Below are 22988 nucleotides of genomic sequence, written 5' to 3'. Positions count from 1 at the left end.
CTGACTTCACTCAGAGGCTGACTTGAACTCAAACACGGACTCACTCCTCCTCGATGTGAGTGAAGAAACATTCAGTGACAGGTGATTAAATGAAACGCACCTCTTCCCGGGTCGAGAGGGACGAAGGGGAGAACATGGAGAAAGTTCTGGAAACTCATCATAGCAGTCGTCCATCGAGGAAAAGACAGTCGCCACGACGACGGTCGGCTTGATCAACAGTGTATGAACGTGTTTGAATCCAGCAGACGTTGGTTTACTCGTGCGGCAGGTCTAAAGATCGGATCTCTGATGCCTTGAGAGAAACATTTCTTATTTATGTGCAGCTGTTGATGAAATGTGTCAGCCTCTGTCCTGCGCCGGCCCAGACGGCTCTGAACACGTTCTTGGCACACGGTGCGTTGGACACTTTGGCGGTTTGCTGCGTTGGACTCTTGAGCAGGACGTTCCCACTGTGGGGTTTGAACCTGTGAACCTGCAGGCGGTGTGAGCAGCAGCACGCGTCCTGTCAGCCGCCTGCAGGACGGATGGTCTCGGCCCGGGGACGGCGTGTTCCTCTCAGCCAGTAAAATTACACGGGTGATGAATTTGTTTCCATTCGTGGACACGAGTATCGATCGCAGCCTCGTCCATCACCAATCACTTTACACCCACATATCGACACGAGGCGCTCCGAAGTGTTCGGCCCGGCTCCATCAGTCTGCTCCTGCCCAAACACCTGACGCTGCCCGAGAGCCGGGCTGTGACTCAGCAGGTTGCAGGTTGAAAACCTGGACAGTAGGAGCTCCTTTTTCATTTTAATTCCAGCTGGCGAGATCTCAAATCTGAATTCATCTCAGATTTCTCAGCTCAGGTCCGGTCCAGCAGGAGGTGGTGATCACTGCCACAGACCTGAACGCAGCTGACGGTCAGTCAGCTCGTCGATCTGTGAGAGGAGACGTCGTCCTGCAGGAGCGAGTCCGAAACACAGAAATCTGTCGGCGTCTTTGACTCCCCTCCTCTCAGAGTCAGTGTGTTTAATAAAGTCTCTGCACAAACAGAAGATGTTTCCACGTGAATTAGGTAAAAACCACAATCTGGTGTTAGAGAGTCAGTCTGTGAAGACGACTCACAGCTGAGGCTGTTATTTCCTAAAGCAGGAGGAAATTCTGTCATTTATTATCACAAATGGAGATTTGTACCTGCACTGAGTCATTGTAAAGGTTCAGTTCACCCAAAATTACAAGGAAATACAATAAAAGGGTTCAGAAGTGAAATGTGAAATTATTTGTATGACGCTATCAATCAAAATACTTAAGAATCAATGGAATGTGAAGCCAATCTGTCATTGTTAGATACACACACACACACACACACACACACACACACACACACACACACACACACACACTCACACTATACAACAGATACACGGTGGTCATGATGTGCACAATTAAAACCCAGTAGAACACAAGAACAGATCCAGTCAGTTCTTTCAGGAAATAAAATCCTCTTTTTTACACACACACACACACACACACACACACACACACACACACACACACACACACACACAGGCAGCCTAACAGGATTTGAGGAGGAGAACAGAGCGATCTTAAAATAGATTGATTGCGTGTCTCGGTGGCCTTTAGTATTTCTGCCTAATCGTTGGCGGTCGGAGGATTTGACTAATTATCTGGATGAGAAACGGCAGAAAGAAGCCTGTAATTGAAAAAGCAATAATTTGACTCCAGCTGTCTGCGGCTGCTCTGCAGGACCGTCCTCTGCTTCACCGCCGGGCAGGACGGAGCAGCTCCGTCTGATCTTCTGTTAAAATCCAGCTACAGAAGCTGCTTTTATAACTTCCAGCTCAATTAAAGTCGCTCATGACGAGACTTTGAAATGAGTTTAGCTCATGAGCTGCAGACGGAAGCTGATCAGTCAGTCAGAGTGTTTTTCTCTCCTTTTTCTCTCCTGTTGATCTGGACGCTGTCAGAGGGGGACGTCAGGGGTCTTTAGAGTATGTTAGAGTATGTTAGGGTATGTTAGAGTATGTCAGGGTATGTTAGGGTATGTTAGGGTATGTTAGAGTATGTTAGAGTATGTTAGGGTATGTTAGGGTATGTTAGGGTATGTTAGGGTATGTTAGGGTATGTTAGAGTATGTTAGGGTATGTTAGGGTATGTTAGAGTATGTTAGGGTATGTTAGAGTATGTTAGAGTATGTTAGAGTATGTTAGGGTATGTTAGAGTATGTTAGGGTATGTTAGGGTATGTTAGAGTATGTTAGGGTATGTTAGAGTATGTTAGAGTATGTTAGAGTATGTTAGGGTATGTTAGAGTATGTTAGGGTATGTTAGAGTATGTTAGGGTATGTTAGGGTATGTTAGAGTATGTTAGAGTATGTTAGAGTATGTCAGGGTATGTTAGGGTATGTTAGGGTATGTTAGAGTATGTTAGAGTATGTTAGAGTATGTTGGGGTATGTTAGGGTATGTTAGAGTATGTTAGGGTATGTTGGGGTATGTTAGGGTATGTTAGGGTATGTTAGAGTATGTTAGAGTATGTTAGAGTATGTCAGGGTATGTTAGGGTATGTTAGGGTATGTTAGAGTATGTTAGAGTATGTTAGGGTATGTTAGGGTATGTTAGAGTATGTTAGAGTATGTTAGAGTATGTTGGGGTATGTTAGGGTATGTTAGAGTATGTTAGAGTATGTTGGGGTATGTTAGGGTATGTTGGGGTACGTTAGGGTATGTTAGAGTATGTTAGAGTATGTTAGAGTATGTTAGAGTATGTTAGAGTATGTCAGGGTATGTTAGGGTATGTTAGGGTATGTTAGAGTATGTTGGGGTATGTTAGGGTACGTTGGGGGTCTTCAGGTGACACTAACCGTTTTCAGACAGGGCAGCAAGCCTCCAGTGTGGCCGTCCTTTTTGCAGCCAGGTGAACAGATGTGGACAGTCGGCGGTACACTGGGGGTCTGTTTTGTTCCGCCAACTTGACGCCTTGAAAGGTACATTTATTTCCAAGCTGCTAACAGACGCTAATTTCAAATTAAAAGCCTCCTGCTAAGAACCCAGTTCTAAACGCCAATGGGGTGCAATGTAAAGCTCTTATTTTGAAGACAAATTCGACCTGCTTCATGTCACGTCACATGTTTACGTCTACCAGTGGAGGCTTTTTGGAAAAGGAGGAATATTTCACCTCCCTTATAGACAGACAGATGTTCCACCTTTTCTATCTAAAAGGGGCGACTGTGTAACTGTGTAAACAGCTGAGGTATATATACGGCGATTAATCGATTAATCGCTGTTATGAATTTAACCAAATAAAATGATTTTTTAGTCAGCGATCAGATTACAGATACTTTCTTTTCAAATATCCAAACAAAATACAAAACTCTGGTGAGAGAAAATGAGTTTTATTAAAATATAAATATCTGTGATTACAAACTGACAGACTGATTTTCCTCCTGGTTATAATGAAGTCATCACTTTATGTTATTTCATATAAAGTTAATGTAACTTTATGTTCATTTTATCGATTCTTTCAGCTCCAAGTGTATAAATCTGACTGTACATCACATGAAGTCAGCGATCAAACAGATTTCATGCGTTATTGATGAAATGAATTAAAGTTTGCATCCTGTTTCATCTACAAACAGCTGACTCGTCATCTGCTGGTTTGTTCTGTTATGATGACGGTTCTGTTGGACTCAGCTGAGGGCCCCACATCAAGTTCTGCTCAGTGTGGGTTCTGTTTATTACTGGGCTGTTTACACAGGTTCTGATCTGGACCATCACCAACATGTCAAGATGTTCTTTCCTAAAAATCATATAACTTCCAGTAATCGTTCCAAAGTTTGTGTGTGTGTTTACTCGTGTGTGTGTGTGTGTGTGTGTGTGTGTGTGTGTGTGTGTGTGTGTGTGTGTGTGTGTGTGTGTGTTGTTCTGTTTGCTGGTCAGGCCAGATTCCTCACTACTAGAACTTTGACTCCGGTTCTGTTTCACACTGGACCTCTGTTGGATTTGTTTCTGCTCTGAAAACACATTCAGAATCTGAGCTTGTTGTGTGACATGTTTCATGACAGCGTTCAGAACCGAATCTCAGTGTAAACCCAGTACAGTTCTGTCTTGTTGGGTCGTGTGGTTCTGGAGCCTCCAGAGGACGCTGAGAGTTTTAATCACGTGATGCAGGTCTGAAGCGTGACGTGGTTTCATGTTTACCTCAAAGGCTCCTGGTGCTTCTGTGCTGTTACTCTGACTTCTAATCCAGTGTATGTCAGCTCCGACATGTGTGTGTGTGTGTGTGTGTGTGTGTGTGTTGACATGCGTGTTTCCTCCTGAACGCGTCAAGGTGTGCGTGCACACGTGCGTCTATGTGTGTGATTGTGCGCGCGCACGTCACGTCTGCGCTCCCGGTGATGAAATCCTGATTCTCTCTCTCTCTCTCCTCCGGTTCAGTTTGAGTATCGACCTCCTTCACGCAGCATCTCCGCTCTCCATCCTCCTCCTCCGCCTCCTCCTCCTCCTCCTCCTCCGCCTCAGCCTCAGCCTCAGTCTCAGCCTCAGCACCGCTCCCTCTGCAGGTGGATGGAGGCTGGGAGCCCCGGAGACACGCGCCATGCACGGGAGCAGCTGCCGGTAGGTCTCGGTGCGGCTGCTGGGAGCTGGTTTCTGTCTTCCTCCTGTGTGTGTGTGTGTGTGTGTGTGTGTGTGTGTGTGTGTCTGTGCGGGATGCAGCTGCGTGGTCTTTGTGTCTCACTGTGCGGGTGTGTTTTTAAGGCAAGTGTGCATTTGTTGCGTGTTGGATTTTTCTAATTGATTGACAGGAATCTGTTGTTGGATCGCGTCTTGTCGTGTAAAGATCCAGTTCCCCCCCGCGGGTCTCCAGTGAGTTTATCCGACTTTGCGCCGCTCTCCCCCCGGTGTTGTGTCTCTGTGGTCCCGCTGCTGTTTTATAATCAGGGCGTGGAGCGGGTTTGGTTGTTTTACGCACCATCCTCCTGAATATCTCGGCAGGTTTCTGCTCTCAGATGGTTCCCCCCAAAAAATCCAGGATGTAACGCTCTGCTCCTCTCTTCCTCTTCCTCCTCCTCTTCCTCCTCCTCCTCCTCCTCCTCCTCCACCTTTTCTCTGTTTTCCAGTCAGATCGCTGAGCACCTCCCTTCGCGCCGGCGACCACATCCTTAGATGACCCGCGGCTGAAGAAGGGGGGGTGTCTCCGGATCCAGCGCCCGGATCATGGCATGCTGCCCACAGCGGGCATCCAGCACTGACCATGGGGCTCCGGTCCAGGACCGTCGCTAGCGGCTCGGAGGAGCACAAGAAGAGCTCCGGCGCTTCTCACGGGGACTTACTGGACCACGGAACCGGCGGAGCGGACAAGGATGGCGCCCTGCTGCTGGTGGCTTCGGGCCGGGATGACTACAAGCGGGGCTCTCAGGGCATCGGCATCGGGCTGCTGGCCAAGACCCCCCTGAACTACACCCGGCCGGCCAAGAGGAATAACATCCGCAAGAGGAGGATCCAGAACCTGCTGTACGACGCGCTGGAGAGGCCGAGAGGATGGGCGCTGCTCTACCACGCGTTCGTGTGAGTACATGAGATGTTTTTACACAACTTGTTCCTGAACTGAGCAGCTGGAGGAGGAAACACAGTGTGTGTGTGTGTGTGTGTGTGTGTGTGTGTGTGTGTGTGTGTGTGTGTGTGTGTGTGTGTGTGTGTGTGTGTGTGTGTGTGTGTCCGGACCACTGGACTCACTGAGTGGCTGCAAGGTTCGGTCCATTAATGAAGCTGCTGGATGAGAGAGGCCGTGAGTTTCCTCCTGACCTCTGCTCCTCTGCTGTGTGTGTGTGTGTGTGTGTGTGTGAACCACTTAAACCCACCAAACTTACATAAGCGGAGCTCCAGCAGATGGCTGATGAAACAGTGGACTCTCTCTGTGGTGCAGCAGCTCACAGGGGACGTTTGTCCTGAATTGTTTGTTTGGTACCTCAGAGAGAACTGGACCCGCTCCGCCGGTGTCACAGTGTGTGGAGGGAGTAGGTGTGTGAAGTATCAGGAAAAAAACAAACAAAAAACAACTGAACTAAGAGTTTTCAGACGTCCAGGAGCTGAAACGTGCTGATTCTTGTCAAAAAAAAAATAAAATAAAATAAAATAAAATAAAATAAAGGGATGCAGGAATCAGCCCGATACTGGAACATTTACATGATCGGTTGTTGGCAGATAAATAAATGTAATTTGTTGGCTTAACCTGTGCAGGTGGCTGTCTGCACCTTTAAAGCTGTTGTGTGAGCAGCCAATAAAAACAGAGAAGAAGAAGCTCGCTGATGTCGCGTATCGGCTGTGAGAGTCAGGTGATTATCGGTTATCGTATCGGCTGAAAGAAATCCATATCGCGCTTCTCTACAGATATACGTCTCTAATTTCCTACTGCCTAATGTGACGCCGTTTCCACTTCACACAGTTGATCATTAACTTTCCTTAACTTTTGTTGCAAAAATAGAGAAAACTTCCTCGTCTGTGACTCTAAAACAGATCAAATCTTAACGAGTCTGTTTGCCGAGTTTCTTGTCAGAACATCTCGATACACTTACCAAACAAACTACGAACACCTTTAGTGTCTTCATGTTTTTCAGGGTACAACATTGTGTTAATGTCTTTATTAAATCTGAGTGTTTCTCCGTCACTCGTCTGTCAGACTGTCGTCCCTCTCTTGTCCAGAGGAGGCGCCAGAATCAACAACCACTGAAACTTCCTCGACATTTGAAGACGTCATCTCGGCCTCTGGAAGATGTCTTGTTTGTTTTAGGATTTTGTCGACTGAATGATTAGTTGTGAAATGAATCTGCAGATCATAAGTTAAACATTTCAGACATCCGGACGTCTTCGACCCACAAACCACCAAAAACCAGCTCAGTAAAAAAATTCTTCTCTTAACTTCTGTGAAGCAACACGGCTGTAAGATGAAGTTAATTGTCTCCTCATGATTCACATCGTCTGATTCTTTTCTAAATATGTTGACGAGCGTCTGCACGAGGGCAGAAACACGAGCTGATGAGCTGAAGCTCGTCCGGCTCCGTGTTCGTCTGAAGTCCACGTTCTGATCTGCTGCTCAGTGATGAATCCTGCTGGATCCAGTCGGGCTGCGAATAATAGTCTCACCCTGGACGTGATGATCGCTGCCGCTGCAGAGGTCTGCGAGCTGATTGGACGATGCTGATGTTTGTGTCATTATCAGTATTTAATGTTCTTCCTGATTCGGAGCCGTTTCAGCTCTCCTGTCCTGTCGCTGTCCGGTCCGTCTCAGAATTCACTGCCGGTCCAAACGACGGGATTGTAGCTGAACTCTGAGCGAACATCTGTCGGCTGAGTCTTTTTCTTCATCAGCTCGTTTCATTTCATCTTCAGTTGTTGAAAACGTTCTGCTCAGTAAATATCTCTAATCACAGAATATTTCAGGGATTCTTGTTCACGTCCGGTTTGTTTAAGATTCAGCATAAATATTGTTCCCAGATTCTAGTGAAAACCTTGTTTAGGGATAAATCACGTAGTTCTGACGCTGACCGAGAGGTTTACAATCAGCTCCGTTGTCAGTAGAAACCTCCTCCTGCCTGACAGTCTGAACTCAGGGCAGAAACACTCGGAGACGTTCTCGTCTTCTGACCGACACGACCGTTTATTTTCCTCGTCTGGGCTCATTAACTGAAAGATGAGAGAGGAAACACACTCTGACTCATCCCTCGGCTGCTCTCGTGTTCGACTGGCAGCACGCATGTTTCTCCGCAGCAGCGACATATGTATCTTCCAATATGGCCGCTCCGTATGTGCTGCTGGCGTCAGAGCGGCGCGGAGCATCAAGTGACGTGTAGAAATCCAGCCTGTAAACATCAAACACACAGCTGCACCGCGCCGCCACAGGAAGTGACGAATCGAAGCGTGCAGAGCTCGTCTCTGACTTATGATGTCATCAAGGAGAGTGATGTCAGCAGCAGGTGGAGGTGAACTGACTGCTGAGTGTGTATCTCATAAAGAAAACACTCAGAACATTTTCTCTGAGAACTCCGACCTCAGATAGTTTGTTTTAATCTTTGTTAATCTTCTGTCACCTTTAAATAAATAAATATGGAATATCTGACTGCAATCAGCAGCTTTTTCCACCAGAACCGTGTGTGTACACAGAAATTAACGAGCCAAAGTGTGAAATTCATTATTGATATCAGCGAATATATTTCATGAAGGCAGCAGAAAGTGTGTTTTATAATTCAGCAGGACTGTGTGAGGAGCTGAGAGCAGCGCTGAGTGTTTCCTGCAGGATCCGACGTTCTGCACTGAGACACGTGTCCGTCACCGACCTCTCGACTTTATCCACAATTATCTTCGTCGTGATTATCGGTCCTGTCACCAGTGTCTGTTCTGACGGCTCTGCCACTGTTGGACTGTCACATCTGGATCATTTAGATTAGAACATCGTTGGTTTTATGCGCTGACAACGAGCGCTGGACTGAAGCACTCCTGTCCCTCCTCCCTGGTTCCCCGCTGGTCTGCACTCACATCACCTGAGCCGGTCACCTGCTGTACAGAACACACAACACATGAGTCACTTTACTGGCTTTTTTGTGCCTTGTTTTGAGTTGAAACTCCTCAGACTGCACCGTGCCAAGAAAGTAATCAGCTCGTCAAACAAACTTGACTTTGGTTGTCGAGTCTTTGTCCAGTGTGAGTGACGCAGCTTCCTCCCACAATAAGTCCCACCCACAAAACTCTCTGCCTGGCAACACGTCACAGTTAAAAGCCTGTAAACAGTAAAATAATGTGAATCTGGAAGGTAGAATAGATGGAGTGGAAAATCTAAGTGCTCGAGTAAAGAACCTGCATCAAGCTCTGTGATAGTTTACAGATTCACGTGCAGTGAAAAGTGAAATAAGCTCTAAAAACATAAACACAATAAAACCTGTCAGATGTGATTTTATACGTTCAGAGTTTTGTGAAATGAATTTATGTTTTTTATTTTGAAACCGTGAAACTGAGACGTTTCCTCACTCTGTCAAAAATCAATGCAGTCGTTGCAGCCCTGGTCTGGACAGAACCACCGACCCAAACGTGTGGATGTTTGGTCGGATCCGTTAAGTCTGCCTGGAGACAGAAAATAAACAGTGGATTATTTGTATGAACCGATCCTTTCAAATTATAATCATTAACCTATTTACATAAATGCTAATTTATTTACTGCCGCAGCTTTAAACTCGCGTTCAGCTCTCGGCTGTTAAGTGTCTTGCTCAACAGCACTTCAGCGGTGTGTGTTGACAGCAGGGGAAGCGTTACTCACACACTTCACCCACAGATTATGATGCATAGGCAACTCTTCAACGTGACACATGTATAGGAAGCAGAGGGAAGTGGGACGGGGATTAAAGCGCAGCAGCAGATGGGTGGACGGACATAAAGACGAGAAGACAAACACAGACGTGTGAGGAGGTGGAGACAGAAACAAGAGGAGAATTTAACTCCTGGAAACTCTGAGGATTCTTCCGACTTATTCCCTCGGAATAACTCAGCGAGACGCCTGTACAGAAATAAAGACGTGATTCAAGGTCGTCAAGTCGAACATGTGGGGCTTGTTTCAGAGGATTCATCCCGAGTCGGGCTTCACTTCAATCCGACAGGTCAAAATGTCTATTTAACAAGTTTGACTGATAACCCAAATAATTGAATTTTGGCTGGCGGGCCTTTTTTCTCAGCAGGGTTTTTTTAAATATCAGCCGGAGGACGGGATCACTTTAATTCCCTGGCGTGGTTCAGGAAACACCGGCGGCCCCTGAGGAGGTTCCAGGGCGTCCCCGGCAGAGCGAGGAAAAGTTTATTTTAATACGTCTAAAAAGAGGATTGAGAGAGAGCTGCACGGTCTAGCAGTGTGTTACAGCAGCTGACTGCGATTGTGAGACGCTCTGAAGTGGATTCAGAGATGTCTTCTGAAGTTAGCATGCTAACCAGCTAGCTCCTGATGGCACTCTGTATCTCAGAGGAGTCTGACAGCCTGTAGTCTCATGAGTCAACAAAATAAACTAAATGTCAACAAAGGAAATGCTGAACAAAAAAAATGTAAAGATTCTGCTGAAGCGTTTTCCCAGCATGCATTCTGGTGACTGGTTTTGGGAGGTGACACTGTGAAGGAATTTCAGTATCAGATTTGAGCTCCTCTTCCAGGACTGAAGGACTGTGGTACCAAAATGTAGTTACCATAACAACCCCGGAGAGAGAGAGAGAGAGTGAAACCAGATCTGCAGCGGAGGCTGAGAGTCAGGTAGAGCGAGCATGTGTGAAAGCAGGGAGAGAGAGAGAGATCAACAGAGACAGATCGGGAAACACGAGATGTTCGGCATCAGCAGTTTCGGTGGCAGATCAGCGGTGAACCTTGGCCTCGTCCTGGCATCCAGACAGGCCTGACAGGACGGCAGCTTCCCAGAATGCACGGCTGTATAATTCCCATCTCTCTCTCTCTCTCTCTGTTGATGGTTATGTCTCTCGCCCCTCCCCGCCCCTCACTTCTCCAGAATGTTGATGTTGTTGGTTTTTTGGGGCACATCCCGGCTGTCCGGTGGAAACCTGGTGTTGTCAGCGTTGGTGATGTTCCTGCTCTCAGATCAGTGTGAAGGATTACACGCTCCTCTGCAGGTGGAGGCAGCTCTCCAGCCCCCTCAGGCTCTCTGGATTAATGTCAGACATGCATTGTCATCCTGCTGAAACAAACGAGGCTGATGTTGACCGACACGGGTTAATCGCTTCAGACCAGGACGGCGATCGTGGAGGCATTTAACATCCAACACTGATCTGAGAGCAGAAGTTGTGCACAGCGTCTCTTTCTGTTGTTCAAGTGTCCGTTCCTGAATATTTCTCCCACTCAGATGTAGTTTATGACATTTTGTAGTTTACTACACAGCGTGCCGCTTTAGTGAAGGATACATCTGTCTACCATGCAGAAACACTTGGGTTAGATTTACAGAACAATGAAACACGACTGATTTCGACCTTGAAGGTTTCATCAGGGTATGAAACAGTGGACGTGTTGAAGATGTTCCACCTTCTTCAGTTCTAGCCAAATGGAGGGAGTCTCAGGGTTTTAATCCCTGCGTGAGAACGTTCTTACAGATTATTGCTACTTGAGACGAGCTTCAGGTTCTGCTGTGGACCGTGGAGAGATTTCAGCACCATGGACAGAGACCACAGAAACTTCTTTTGAGCAGAAAGTCTCATTCGTGTTCTGGCAAATCGGACCTTTAGAGAATATTGGAAATGATTCAATATCAAATTCTGCTGGTTCTGACCGCGAATGTCCATCAGAACCGTCTGGATCTGCTTGAGATTAACGTCACATCCGTCTCCCGTCTCTGAGCAACACGTCACGCGTGCAGCAGACGTCCACCGGCAAAGCGCTCGTGGTGAAATGAGGTGTCCTGGTTTTGTGCTGGGTCTGGATGGTTCTGTCACAGCAGGAGGAAACCGGCTGCAGACTTAATGAATCTTTGTGTTCGAGTGAAGAAATGTGCTGCCGCTTGCAAAACAGCCTGGATAGAACCTTTGTCGAGACTTCAGGATCCAGTTGTGTCGCCTCAACAGCTGCACACAGATGTTGGCATTTCATGACCCCAGAGTTCATGTCTGTCCGACAGAGGAGAGGTCCGAACAGGAGCAGCTGGAGGATCCGTTCACTGTGCAGACAAACAAACTCACATCGGTTCTGTCCACACGGTTCTGATGGACAGTCGCGGTCAGAACCAGCCTCTGTCACAGATGTTGCAGGATGTGACAGGATACGAATACATTTCTGATAATTTCACAGTTCCTGACCTTTAGTTTGTCTGAACCAGAAAGATAGAAAGGAAAAGATGTAACGAGCAACGACGGGTCTTCTTCTGCTCCCTCATCATCTCTTTCTTCTTCTTCTTCTTCTTCTTCTTCTTCTCTGTTTCCTGTCAGTCTCTCGTCTTTATAAACAGTCTGAATCCAGCAGGTCTTGGCGTCTCTTACTTGTCAACAGATTCTCCTCAGATGAAAATGTCCCTCCTTCCTTCTTCTTTCCCCTCTTTTGTCTCCTCTTTCATCCTCCCCTGTTATTGTTAATAGACTGTATGAGACAGTAGCTCAGTGATAATGTGACTCATGAATCCGTGTCACAGACTACAGATGACAGCAGGCGTCATCGTCCTGACACTGAACTCTTTCTGACTCTCGCTGGGGTCAAACAGACGCAGCTGAAACCGTCACGGTGGTGTTGGAGACTGGGAGCGATGTGTGCAGCTCATTAGGGGCTACCAGCGCTCATTAGCAATTAGCGACTCTAAATAGCATTCTGCAGCGGAGTCATTTGGTCGCGGTACACGACAGCGGGGAAAAGCGCTGAGTGCGAGGAGTTAATTGAGCTTCACAAGTTAAAGCAGATGGCCGTCTTAAAGCTCACGTCTCGGCTGCTGGCTGCAGGTCTGGTGATTATCTTTAATATCTGACAGATCAGATGGAGGATATCAGTGAAGTCTGGAGCCTTGAGATTAGTCAAAGTGTCTCTCTGTGAAGCACAGCTGACAGTTTCATGCCTCAGCTTGTTGTTCAGAGGCTGACGGTTTGATCCTCGGAGCAAAATCTGCAGAAAGAGCTGTGTAAGTTGTTCTGTCCGTCCTGAAACACACGTTTCTGTAGACTCACCATTTTCATGCAGCGACAGCAGAACTTCCACACTGAGTTCCAGAGAGTTCGATATAAAGAAGCCGTCCGCGGTTCTGTTCACGGCTTGTTTCCTCCGCGGCTGAAGGCTCCCGGTGAATTAAAGATGGTGCGTTTAAACTCACCTCAGCTGCTTCAGCCTGAATGTTTCTGTCACTGAACACAAGCAGCGACTCTTCAGATCTGCTGGATTTATTTTGCGTGCGAACACGAACAAAGTGAAATCCACGAATCAATAAATCCGATGCTGAGTGACAGACAGGCTCCAGCACAATATTTAACATCTGAGGCAGATGAAAGTCCATGACCAGACTCAGAGTCGTCATGCTGAAAGTTTAGAAGTTTAACGTTCGGGTGGAGCTGTTAGTGTTCAGAGTTAAAGAGCTGACGAGGTTCAAGTCTCATGATCTCAGGTGAGCGACAACAAGAGATTTGTGTTTTTAGATTTGATGCAGAAGGTATTTTTTAGATCGATCAGGGATTTCTGCTTCATGAGCAACGTGACTGAATGAAAACAGTCTCTTTTATAAAGCTCACTCTGTTTGTGTTGAGCCATCATGGGTTCAGCTCCGGGCTCATAATGGACTCTGTGGTTGTGGTCATTTAGCGTAATGACATTAATCTGCAGCAAATGTTGCATCAGTGGGAGATTCGACTCTGTGGACAGACGAGATAAATCACAGAGGCTCAGTTAACATCTCACACCGAGTCTTACAGGTGGGAGGAGGAGTTGACTTGGCTCCAGATGTTTTCTTATAAAACAACATAAATATGGGAAATATACAAGAACTGTGAACTGTATTAGTTGCTGAAGGGTCGATGGAGCTGACGGAGCACAACGTCCTCCAGCTCATCTCCACATAACTGGTATGTTTAGGCCTGATGAACAGCTGGTCCTGGATCAGTGCTGCAGGCCTGGATCACTGCTACACATGAGGAACAGCTGTTCGTCCTGCACCAGAACCAGTTTGGCGAGCCTGCAGTCGCTCTGACAGTCTCTGAAGTTACATGTTCATTTGGAAGTCACTCCCACTGAGCTGGCTGTGAGCCGAGGTGACGGAGCTGCTGCTGCTGCTGCTGCTGCTGCTGCTGCTGCTGCCAGAGCCTCCATGTGACTGCTGCAGACTGAACAGGACTGTCATGAAACATGATAAACACCTTCCTCCTCTTCTTCTTCTTCCTCTTCTTCTTCTTCCTCTTCTTCCTCTTACCTTTTCATGCCGCCTGCACAGATGAGTAAAAAGTCCTTTTGCTGGCTGGATGGAGGTGATTAGTGGTTAGTGAGGGTTTCATGTTGTTTTTGCTGTCAGAAAGCACTCTGCAGGATGAAATGGCTTCCATGATGGTGGATCAGGAGGTTTTATGAGTGACAGAATAAAGGTTTTCTTCAGCGGGGGGCTGCAGGGACCCTGGTGAGGATGTGAGAGTCGACTTGTAGGGATGAAAAGTTTGAATGTGTGCCGTTCCACAGAGAACTCCAACAAACTCGGTCCAAAGCTCTGCAGAAAGAGAGCAGAAGGATCCTGAGTGAAGCTCTGAGGTCGTCTTCAGTGTTTTAGCAGCAGCAGCTCTGCAGACCAGAGGACGGATCAGATTTCGATGATCTTTTTATTTGTGTTTGCGTCACGCTCGACAATCGCTCATTTCATCGATGATTCAGGCCCCCTCTGATCCACATCAGTCCGGCTCATTTGGCTTTTTTTCCCGTGACGATGCCATGGGGATGCACTGTGTTGTCTTCCTCCGGAGCACAATTAGCCCGAACACCAGAACAAATCCAATTGTCCTGCTGTTATCAGTATTTGTACACTTCCCCCTCTGACGCTTTTCTGCTCTCTCCATCTTCTCCTCCTCGCCGCTGTGGCGTTTCTTTCCCTTCTTCCTCCCCCGGACTCAGACGACTGTAATGTTCGTGGCGCCCGGAGGCTCCGACCTCCAACATCCCCCGGAGGCCGCTTGCCTCTGGTCTCAGCCTGCGTAAGAACGATGCCGTCAGGTTTCATTAGCGTCAGGTTGTGCAGCAGGATGTTGTAATCTTCAGGTGTGAGTCAGTGAGCCGGAACAACGTTTCAGACTCGTCCTCACTGTAAACGTTCGGTGTGACGCTGCAGTTGGTCTCATTTAGCAGATAGAGGTTCACAGACGGATTAACAGCTGTGTGTGTGTGACAGATGAGCTGTGAACACGAAACTCTTCACTCGCATGTTTCTTTCCTCCAACAGGATTCAAAACGACCTACGAGTCCAGAAATGTGTCCTGACAAAGTGCTCGTGTAGTTCCACCGCTGACAGTAATTACCAGGATTTAATAAGAAAAGTTTGTTTTGAGTGCAGCTGCAGGTTAGCAGGTGGTTAACGACGATCCTCCGCTCGTTTGTCTCGGACGTGATGAGGTTTTTACGGCTCGGACGACGGATGCTGGGAAACAGTAATAAGTGATGTCAGCGAGTGTCATCGACGAGGAAGCATTACTCATAGTTTTATGGTTCCCACTCCTCCTGGGTCCCACTTCTGCAGAGAGCTTTAAGATGTCTGATAATTACCGCACAGCCTGAGGATGGATGGTGGTCAGATGTGGGTTCTGACCCGCCGCGTCGGCCCGATTCCAGCATAAACACGCAGCTCGACAGATCATTTTAATGTTGTCGCAGCAGAGCAGCGATCGTGCTTCAGAGCGGCAGGTGCAGAACGAGCAACATTAAAGCTTCATGTGTTCAGCAGGTTTGTTTTTAAGCAGCGTTGTGAATGTTCATGTGTACCTCCTCACCTCACCTGAAGCCTCTGAGGAGTCAGTGCTTCCTACCTTTGGCTCGACAAATGGTTCGGACCAGTTTTATGTGTCATTAGTGGTTTGAGAAGTTTCTGCTGGTTTCTTTGACTGAAAACTGGTTTATTTCATCCAGTTCTGACTCACAGATGCGACACGCTCAGAGCTCTGCACAGTCGACATCAGCTCTGTGTTTACTGAGAAGTTGATGAACTGCGTTTGCATCTCACGTCTTTATTGCTCGGAGAAACAGCAGAGGGATGGTGAGAGAAGATGTGGAAGGACTTGTAATAACGGCTCTCTGTCAGGACCTGAACCTGGGACGTTTTACTTTTCATTAAACGTCAGGTGAACTTTCCTCACACATCACCTTCCACTGCAGCGGCTGTAAACGGAGGACAGATCAGCCGCCTCGCCTCGTCGATTAATGTCCATGAAATCAAACTAACCGATGGATCTGTAAACGTTCTCAGTGTTTCTGTCGTTTATCACCTCGCTCTGAAAGTGATCCCAACCACCTCACATTTTTAGCTACTGCTGGAGGTTTTTGTTCTTGGTGTGAACGGCCCTGAAACCAACTTGAACACGGAGGAATTTGGGTTTTTTTGGGGGCGTGTCGGGCGGATCATCCTTCTAATTTTGTTTAAAAAAGCCCTCAGAGATCAGCTCGCTCACCAGGTTCTAACCCTTCACGGTTAAAGTTTCAGACACCTCAGATACGTTGAGGTTGACGGGACGTTTCCAGCCTTGTGTCGGTCCGTCTTCATCTGTGACGGCTGCGACCAGAACAGGTGCTGTAATATCTGGTGTTGTTGGTTTTACCAGTCTTGGTGAGGACGTCCCTGAAACCGACTGCCACTCTGAGGTTTCCGGCCTGGTTTTGGGGGATGTCGGGTCCTAAATAATCCTGCGTACCAGCAAGCTGTTGGTTCTGGAGAACGTTAATGACCTTGAGAACTTCATTAAGCTGTATTTGAATTATTAGTGGCACTGACAGTTCTAGCTGTAGTGTGATTTCTTTATTTTTAAGACAGGACAATTTTCTTCTATTAATCTTATAATGTGATCTCAGAAGCACACAAGCACACACACACACGCACACACACACACACACACACACACGAGTGGAGCGCCTCCATCACCGACTGGTTAATCTGATACGTGACTCTCGTGCAGACAGAGATCGATGGGCTGCAGGTGGAGCAGTCGGACCCTGAGGAGGATGAACTTACCGGGGGGAGAAAGCAGATCTGGCCTTTGTAAAGGGAAACCCCCCCTCTTCAATCCCACAATCCCTTTCTCCACCAAACCTCAGCTACGTCTCCGCTCCACTGTGTGTGTGTGTGTGTGTGTGTGTTGTACATCTCTACGTCTGTCAGGGAGGAGCTGTTGGGGCCGAGGCGGGGGAGTTAACGCCCTGCAGGAGGGATCAGGGCTGAGGGGGGAGTCGGGTGAGGGAATCATTACCGTCTGTAATTTCAGTCCCGTCTGAATCTGCCGTGTCAGTGATTTTCACAGACTGCGCGCGTCCTCCGGCCTCCTCCACTTCCTGTAAGATGACGGCAAAAATAACCTGCTGCCGTCCGACCTGACGCTGCCTCTGAGCGGGATTAATGATTATCACTTCTCTGATTGATCTGACAAACAGGATATTTTGTCTCGAGTGGCGACGTGTTGAAACATGTTCAACCAGGTGATCTGAGCGTCCTTATGAGACACTTTGTATCTCCGTCTGTAGGAGAGTTTCCTTCGACCAGTTTTCTATTTGCACGTAAGATAAACCTGAAGAAACATTTGTTTTTCCATCGCTTGAGCTTCGACTGGAGCTCTTTTGAATGACTTCATCTTGTTGTCTCCACGTCTTCTGCAGGAGCTCCTCTGACTTAACACAGTGATTTTAACTTTGAAAGATGATGCAGTTTCAGATTCAGTAAAGATGGAGCTAAAGAAAAATATGACAAACAGCAAAGGCAGAGCTGACGGGATCAGTCAGGTAGTTGATTTAAAGCCTCCGGATCAGGCTGATAAACAGGAGTGAAGAAAGAGTGAGAAATCTCCTTTTTAATCCCAGAAATTAGAAAGTCGTCTCTGAGCTGTCCTCCTGTCGGTAAACGTCTCCGGATCAGAACAGAATCTGATGAGTTCTGGATCTGCACCGACTCTCTCCTCCCCCTCCTCTTCTTCTCAGCAAACAGCTTTTAGCAGAAGTCGAATATTGTTCGATTAACGTGATTTTTTGTTGTTGTCACTTCAACAATGAATGAGTTTTCGGGTGTTGGCCTGCAGGCTGGTGGGAGGGTGGAAGCACTCTGACGGTGTCACATTGGCTTCTGGGAAACTGTGATGAGCAATATTCACATTTTTATACATTTATAAATAAACAATGAATCAATTAATCAAGAAAATAATCAGACAATCAGTGAATAACAAATATAATCGTTTGTTGCAGCCTCAGATGACATCACGTTTGATTTAATTAGATAATTGGATGTATAATCTCAATAATGCACATGTTGTCTCAATATGATAATACTCCTCTGTCATTGTCTCATATGTGATAATCTATTAAACACTTCCTGTTTCCATAAGTGACATTATAAGAGGATTTCTTCACACGCAGATAAACTGTGAGACTAATTCACTCGCCGTGGCTCATTTAAAGCAGCAGATTAGTTAAACTGCACACCTGCAGCGGTGACAACAAAGTTAAAGTGTACAAGCTGGAGACAATCTACGAATCCTCTCCACCCCCCCACCACTTCCAGTAACACAGAGGGATGACTCAGAGCCTCTGTGGATCTGAACCAGGGAGTCGTGGAGAGCAGCAGATCTGCAGCTCCGTGTGTGGTTGGTGGACAGATTTAGCCTGCAGAGCGGAGAGTCATCTAACAGAGCTGTGTGCAGCGTGTTAGCTCTGACCGATCACCATCGTCAGGAGCACAGTAAACAGATGAAACCGCCCTGAAGCTGTTTTACCGTCGTTTGATCCCCCACACGTCGCTGTACAGCACAGGACAGACAGGGGGCGCCGCTCACAGCCGGGTTGCCGCCTTGTCTGTGAGAAGGGGAGGTGTAATATGACTTCTTTAAAAAAAAAAAAAAAAAAAAAACGCCACTGGGGTAGGTGTAAACATGAGACGTGACGTGAAGGACAAAGTTTGCGTGAACAGTGACGTACAACTTACACGTCAGAAGAATATTTATCTTGTGACACCAGAATCAGTCAGAACTGCTACACAGCTGCCTGATCAAGGCCGACAGACAAACTGCACGAGTTCACACTGTTGACACAAATAATATAAATGTATAAAAGAGCTTTTAAATCTCATATCATATTTAATAGATGAGCGTCTGAGAGGAGGAAGATGGAGGCGCTGCCACGAAGCTTCTGCCGCTCCCTCATCGTGTGTTTCTGGAGAAAGCGGGTCAGGACGGCCTCGGGGCGCCGCCGGCCTCAGGGTTCATGATGCAAACGCTCAAAGGCTGCGAGTCGCCTCCCTGCTGTGTGATGTTTGTTCTGTATGAACAGAGGAAAGAGCTAAAACACAAGAGCGGCCCACCAGGAAAATCAGTGTGAGGGTAAATGACAGGCTTAAAGCTTTGAACGGTTCTGATTGGTTCCCCGTCAGCGTGCAGGAAGTGTCACAGATCCAGAATTAGTAGTTGAGTCGCTGGGTGTGTTTTCATCCAACTGTTTTTGTTCTGGCTGAGAAAAACTGATTGGAAATGTCAGAAATCTTAAAGAAAAGTTTTAGTTTCAAAAATAAGAAAATGCAATGCAAGCTTGGATATCCTGCTTCTTCTTCTTCTTCCTCTTCTTCCTCTTCTTCTTCTTCTGCAGTTGTTGTTTTCTCCCTGATTGGGTTCATATCGATCCCGATTACTTTGCTCTGCATCACAAATAACTGTTCAAGCCTGCGACCTACGTCGGAGGTCAGCAGCCTGCTGCTGTGGAGCCACGTGTGTCTCTTCTGTGAGTGATGGTGTTTTGTTCTCCACACTCTGCTGTGGGCCTGGAGTGATTCTTACATTGTGATATTGTGTCGCCTACACGCAGAATACTATCTGCTCCAGCAAAGTTGTGGTTTCGTCAGAGAACTGAACGACCAGCAGCTGATACCGCTGTGCTTTGTGCTCAGGCCTGAGAAAACATGCTCTCCAAATGAAATAGAAACGTTTTCGTTTTGTTTCTTTCTGCATGTTCGAAGCCGCTGCTGTGTGTTTTTATCTAATATTAAAGTGATCTACTTTTCATTTTGATTCTTTTTCTCAAACACACGGACAAATGTGAAAATGGTGGAAACTTCCTTCACCTCACTGGAGTTCAGTTTTGTGTTTCGGTGGTCAAGTCATCCCCTGATAAACATAACTGAGTGTAATCTCTCTTCTCCTCTTTAATCTGAGATGCAGCACGTTGTCGCTGCAGCAGAGCGACCCGGTTGTCTCAGTATATTACGCTCATTTTCAGCTGGTGGCAGTAAAAATCTGACTTATTACCTCAATAAAGTCCCTGGATTAGATCATCAGCGGCGAATACGCTCCTGAATCTCTCCGTTTGTGAATCATGGCTGGTTCATGTCTGGCTCGGTGTCATTACTCTGCAGGTTCTGTCGAGAGCTTCCTCTTCATTAGCCCGTGATGTACGGCGGGCTGCTCCAATCAGAGGGCTCGGAGCAATTAGAGCGAGGTCTGGGCTATTTAGAGACATTAGCAAGCTGCTGGTTCGCCTGAGCCACTCCATGCTAACTGTGTTAGCATCTTCCTGCCTGACCTACAGCTGAGCATTAAGATTGACTGTGTGTGTGCGTGTGTGTGTGTGTGTGTGTGTGTGTGTGTGTGTGTGTTCTCTGGAGGAAGGCTGACACAGTTTGTGTTAACAATGAATGTGCAGTTAATTAGCCGCTGCAGCTGTGTTCTCTTGCTGTGTAACTCGTGTGAGTTCGTGCACATTACAGGAATCATTCCGTGATCGAGAACGTACGTGTGATGATGTCGAGTAACTCATCCGACCTCACACGGGTTCCTTCAGCTTACTGACCGAACGCTTGATCGTCCAACAACAACAAAAAATGGATCTTCTAATGTTGAATACAGCGAATAAAGCAAATGTTCCTGCTGGACAGTGACACCCACAGTGTGTTCTGGTTGCTGGCAGGTTGTCGGTTGGTGTTGTAAGATGATCCGACACAGGAAGTTCTGCAGACATATTGTTTTTACTGTTCACCCAAAAGTACCCAGCTGTGTTAAAAGCATCAGGCTGAGGTCAACACTTCAGGACCGTTAGAGCTCTTAAAACCCTCTGAGCCACGGGTCAGGAGAACCGTCACACTCGCACGATTGGTCCCTTCCTAAGTCCCGCCCATTTTCACCCTGTGGCCCAATAACAGCTGAGCAAGAGCTGTACCAGGATAACCTTTATGTGCTCGTCCGACTGTGTTGGACAGACGTTAATATAAAAAATATTGTTGTTATCACGTTGCTAGCATTAGCATTTAGCCCAAAGCAGCTCTGTAGCAGCCTCAGAGAACTCGTCTGCAGATCTTCAAATTCATTTTCAGGTTCTCTTAAGAGAAAGCCCCAAATATTTAACCTTTAAAGTGATCGATTGATTATCAGAATAGTTTGTCTATTCAGTCTCCTTCCATTGACGAGTTGATCAGTCAACACTCATCACAGATCAATTCAGTGAAGATCAATTCACGTATTAAACCGTTCCTCAAATCAAGGATCAGCTCAGAGGTTTTATTGGCACTGGAACGTAACCGCAGAATGTACCTTTAAATAATGACCACACAAACACACACACACACACACACACACACACACACACACACACACGCATCATAAGGTGGTAATGGCGGCTAATGTGTCCTGTGTAGAAAGCTAACAGCTAATGGAGCCCTGCTGCAGCGTGTCAGGGTGTGTGTGTGTGTGTGTGTGTGTGTGTGTGTGTGTGTGTGTGTGTGTGTGTGTGTGCTGTTCACGCCGCGCTCTGCCTTCTCTTCCCCTTTGGATCCATTTTGGAAAGTGACAGCCTGTGGTTTGGACCAGACGGTATTTAACCAGGCTGCGGCTCCCAGGCCGGCTTTAAAAGCTTCCTCACCTCTCTGCTCCCGAGTCTGTGGCAGATGAGGCGTTTTTTTTTTTTTTTTTTCTTTTTTATTTTAATGATGCATCAAGACATTTTAAAAAAAAAAAAAAATCCACCCGTCTCCTCAGACTGGATCGCAGAAGACAATCTGATTCCAGCTGCAGAACCTCTGGGTTTGTTCAAACGAATGTCTGTCCCAACTTTCAAGGAACAGTTCACCCAAACATGAAAGTCTTGTCTATCTAAGTTTATCAGAATGCTTTATATCAGCGCTGAGGTTCTCCAGGATCGGTTCTCCAGGATCGGTTCTCCAGGATCGGTTCTCCAGGATCGGTTCTCCAGGATCGGTTCTCCAGGATCGGTTCCTTTAAGTGTTCAGATCATCCAACACATCCTCAAACACCAGAAAAACATGGCCGCTGCAGCGTGTCAGTGACGAGCGGGCCGGACCTTCATCGATGGGTCGCAGCTGGTTCGGTTCAGGCAAGAAAAGTACAACCCACTTTTACGTACGTTACATCTGTACATGTTTAATTTGACTTTGATTACGTGAGTTAATCTAAATGATTTTAAATCCTGTAACCTGAAACCAGTGAGGTTCTTGTGCGAACAGTCGGGCTGCCGTCCTCCATGTAAACACACAGTCTGACACCAAATTACACTTTCTGTTGAGAAACTGTAAACCCTGTACCGTTAGCTGGAAGCTCCCGTCTGACTGGCCCGAGCGCTGGTGCGTTTGCGTGCGCTGGTTTGGACTTTGGTTCTGGTGGAGTCTTGTGGTTTGGTGTTACCACAGGACAACGCTGCATTCTTGGGTTGCAGACCTCGTCTCCAGCTGACAGAGCACTTAGCTCCAGTGTGAACGACGCTCTCATCATTTATTCATGCTTTATTTTGCACCAGGAACCATTTGTTCCACCCTTTCTGCCCCCTCGGCTCTCGCAGGGCCGTAATGGAGCATCGTTTCCAATCCCTCCGTGGTTTCTCCAGAGCCTCGACTGCCTCCACATAGAGCTTCCTGCTTCCTGAATGCTCGGGCGATTAAACCTCGGGTGATTGGCTGCGTCAGGGTTTGTTTCTTCCTCACTTTTTTAGGCAGTGAGGAGACAGAAGGGAGCTCTCTGTGTGTGAGGAGGGATTTAGATGTTTTTTCTACGAGGCTTTGAGGAGCTGAGAGTCAACAGAGGCAGCGTCAGTGCTCGCTGTGACACCAGAGAGTCAAACAGCCACTGATGCAGATATGAGACGGCTGCTGGACGTCCTGGTGTCTCTGCAGGATGGAAACGTCAGTCCAACTATCGGATGAAATGCTGAGAAATGTTCTGTTGACGGTCATGTTACCCAGAAGATGGATCCTCCTGACTCTGGTGATCCTCTGACGTTTAAGTTGAGCAACATCATCAGGTGAACATTCGATTTGTCCAAAACCTGCA

At 47.1% G+C, this 22988-nt stretch overlaps 1 protein-coding gene across 1 annotated transcript in view; it reads left to right on the top strand.

Annotated features, from left to right (window-relative positions):
* The first annotated feature begins 4361 nt into the window (after positions 1-4361).
* kcnq3 (potassium voltage-gated channel, KQT-like subfamily, member 3) overlaps positions 4362-22988 on the top strand; it is a 77857-nt gene continuing 59230 nt past the window's right edge. Inside the window, exons 1-2 of the mRNA XM_037082977.1 lie at positions 4362-4619; positions 5123-5570. Coding sequence (XP_036938872.1) covers positions 5257-5570 — 314 coding nt within the window. The 5' untranslated portion in view covers positions 4362-4619; positions 5123-5256. The remainder of the gene's footprint in view (positions 4620-5122; positions 5571-22988) is intronic.

This window comes from Acanthopagrus latus, chromosome 21 (genome assembly GCF_904848185.1).
Source record: "Acanthopagrus latus isolate v.2019 chromosome 21, fAcaLat1.1, whole genome shotgun sequence".
In the NCBI taxonomy this organism is placed as follows: domain Eukaryota; kingdom Metazoa; phylum Chordata; class Actinopteri; order Spariformes; family Sparidae; genus Acanthopagrus; species Acanthopagrus latus.
The sequence above is the reverse complement of the archived record's forward strand: the minus strand, read 5'-3'. Positions and strand labels throughout refer to the sequence as shown.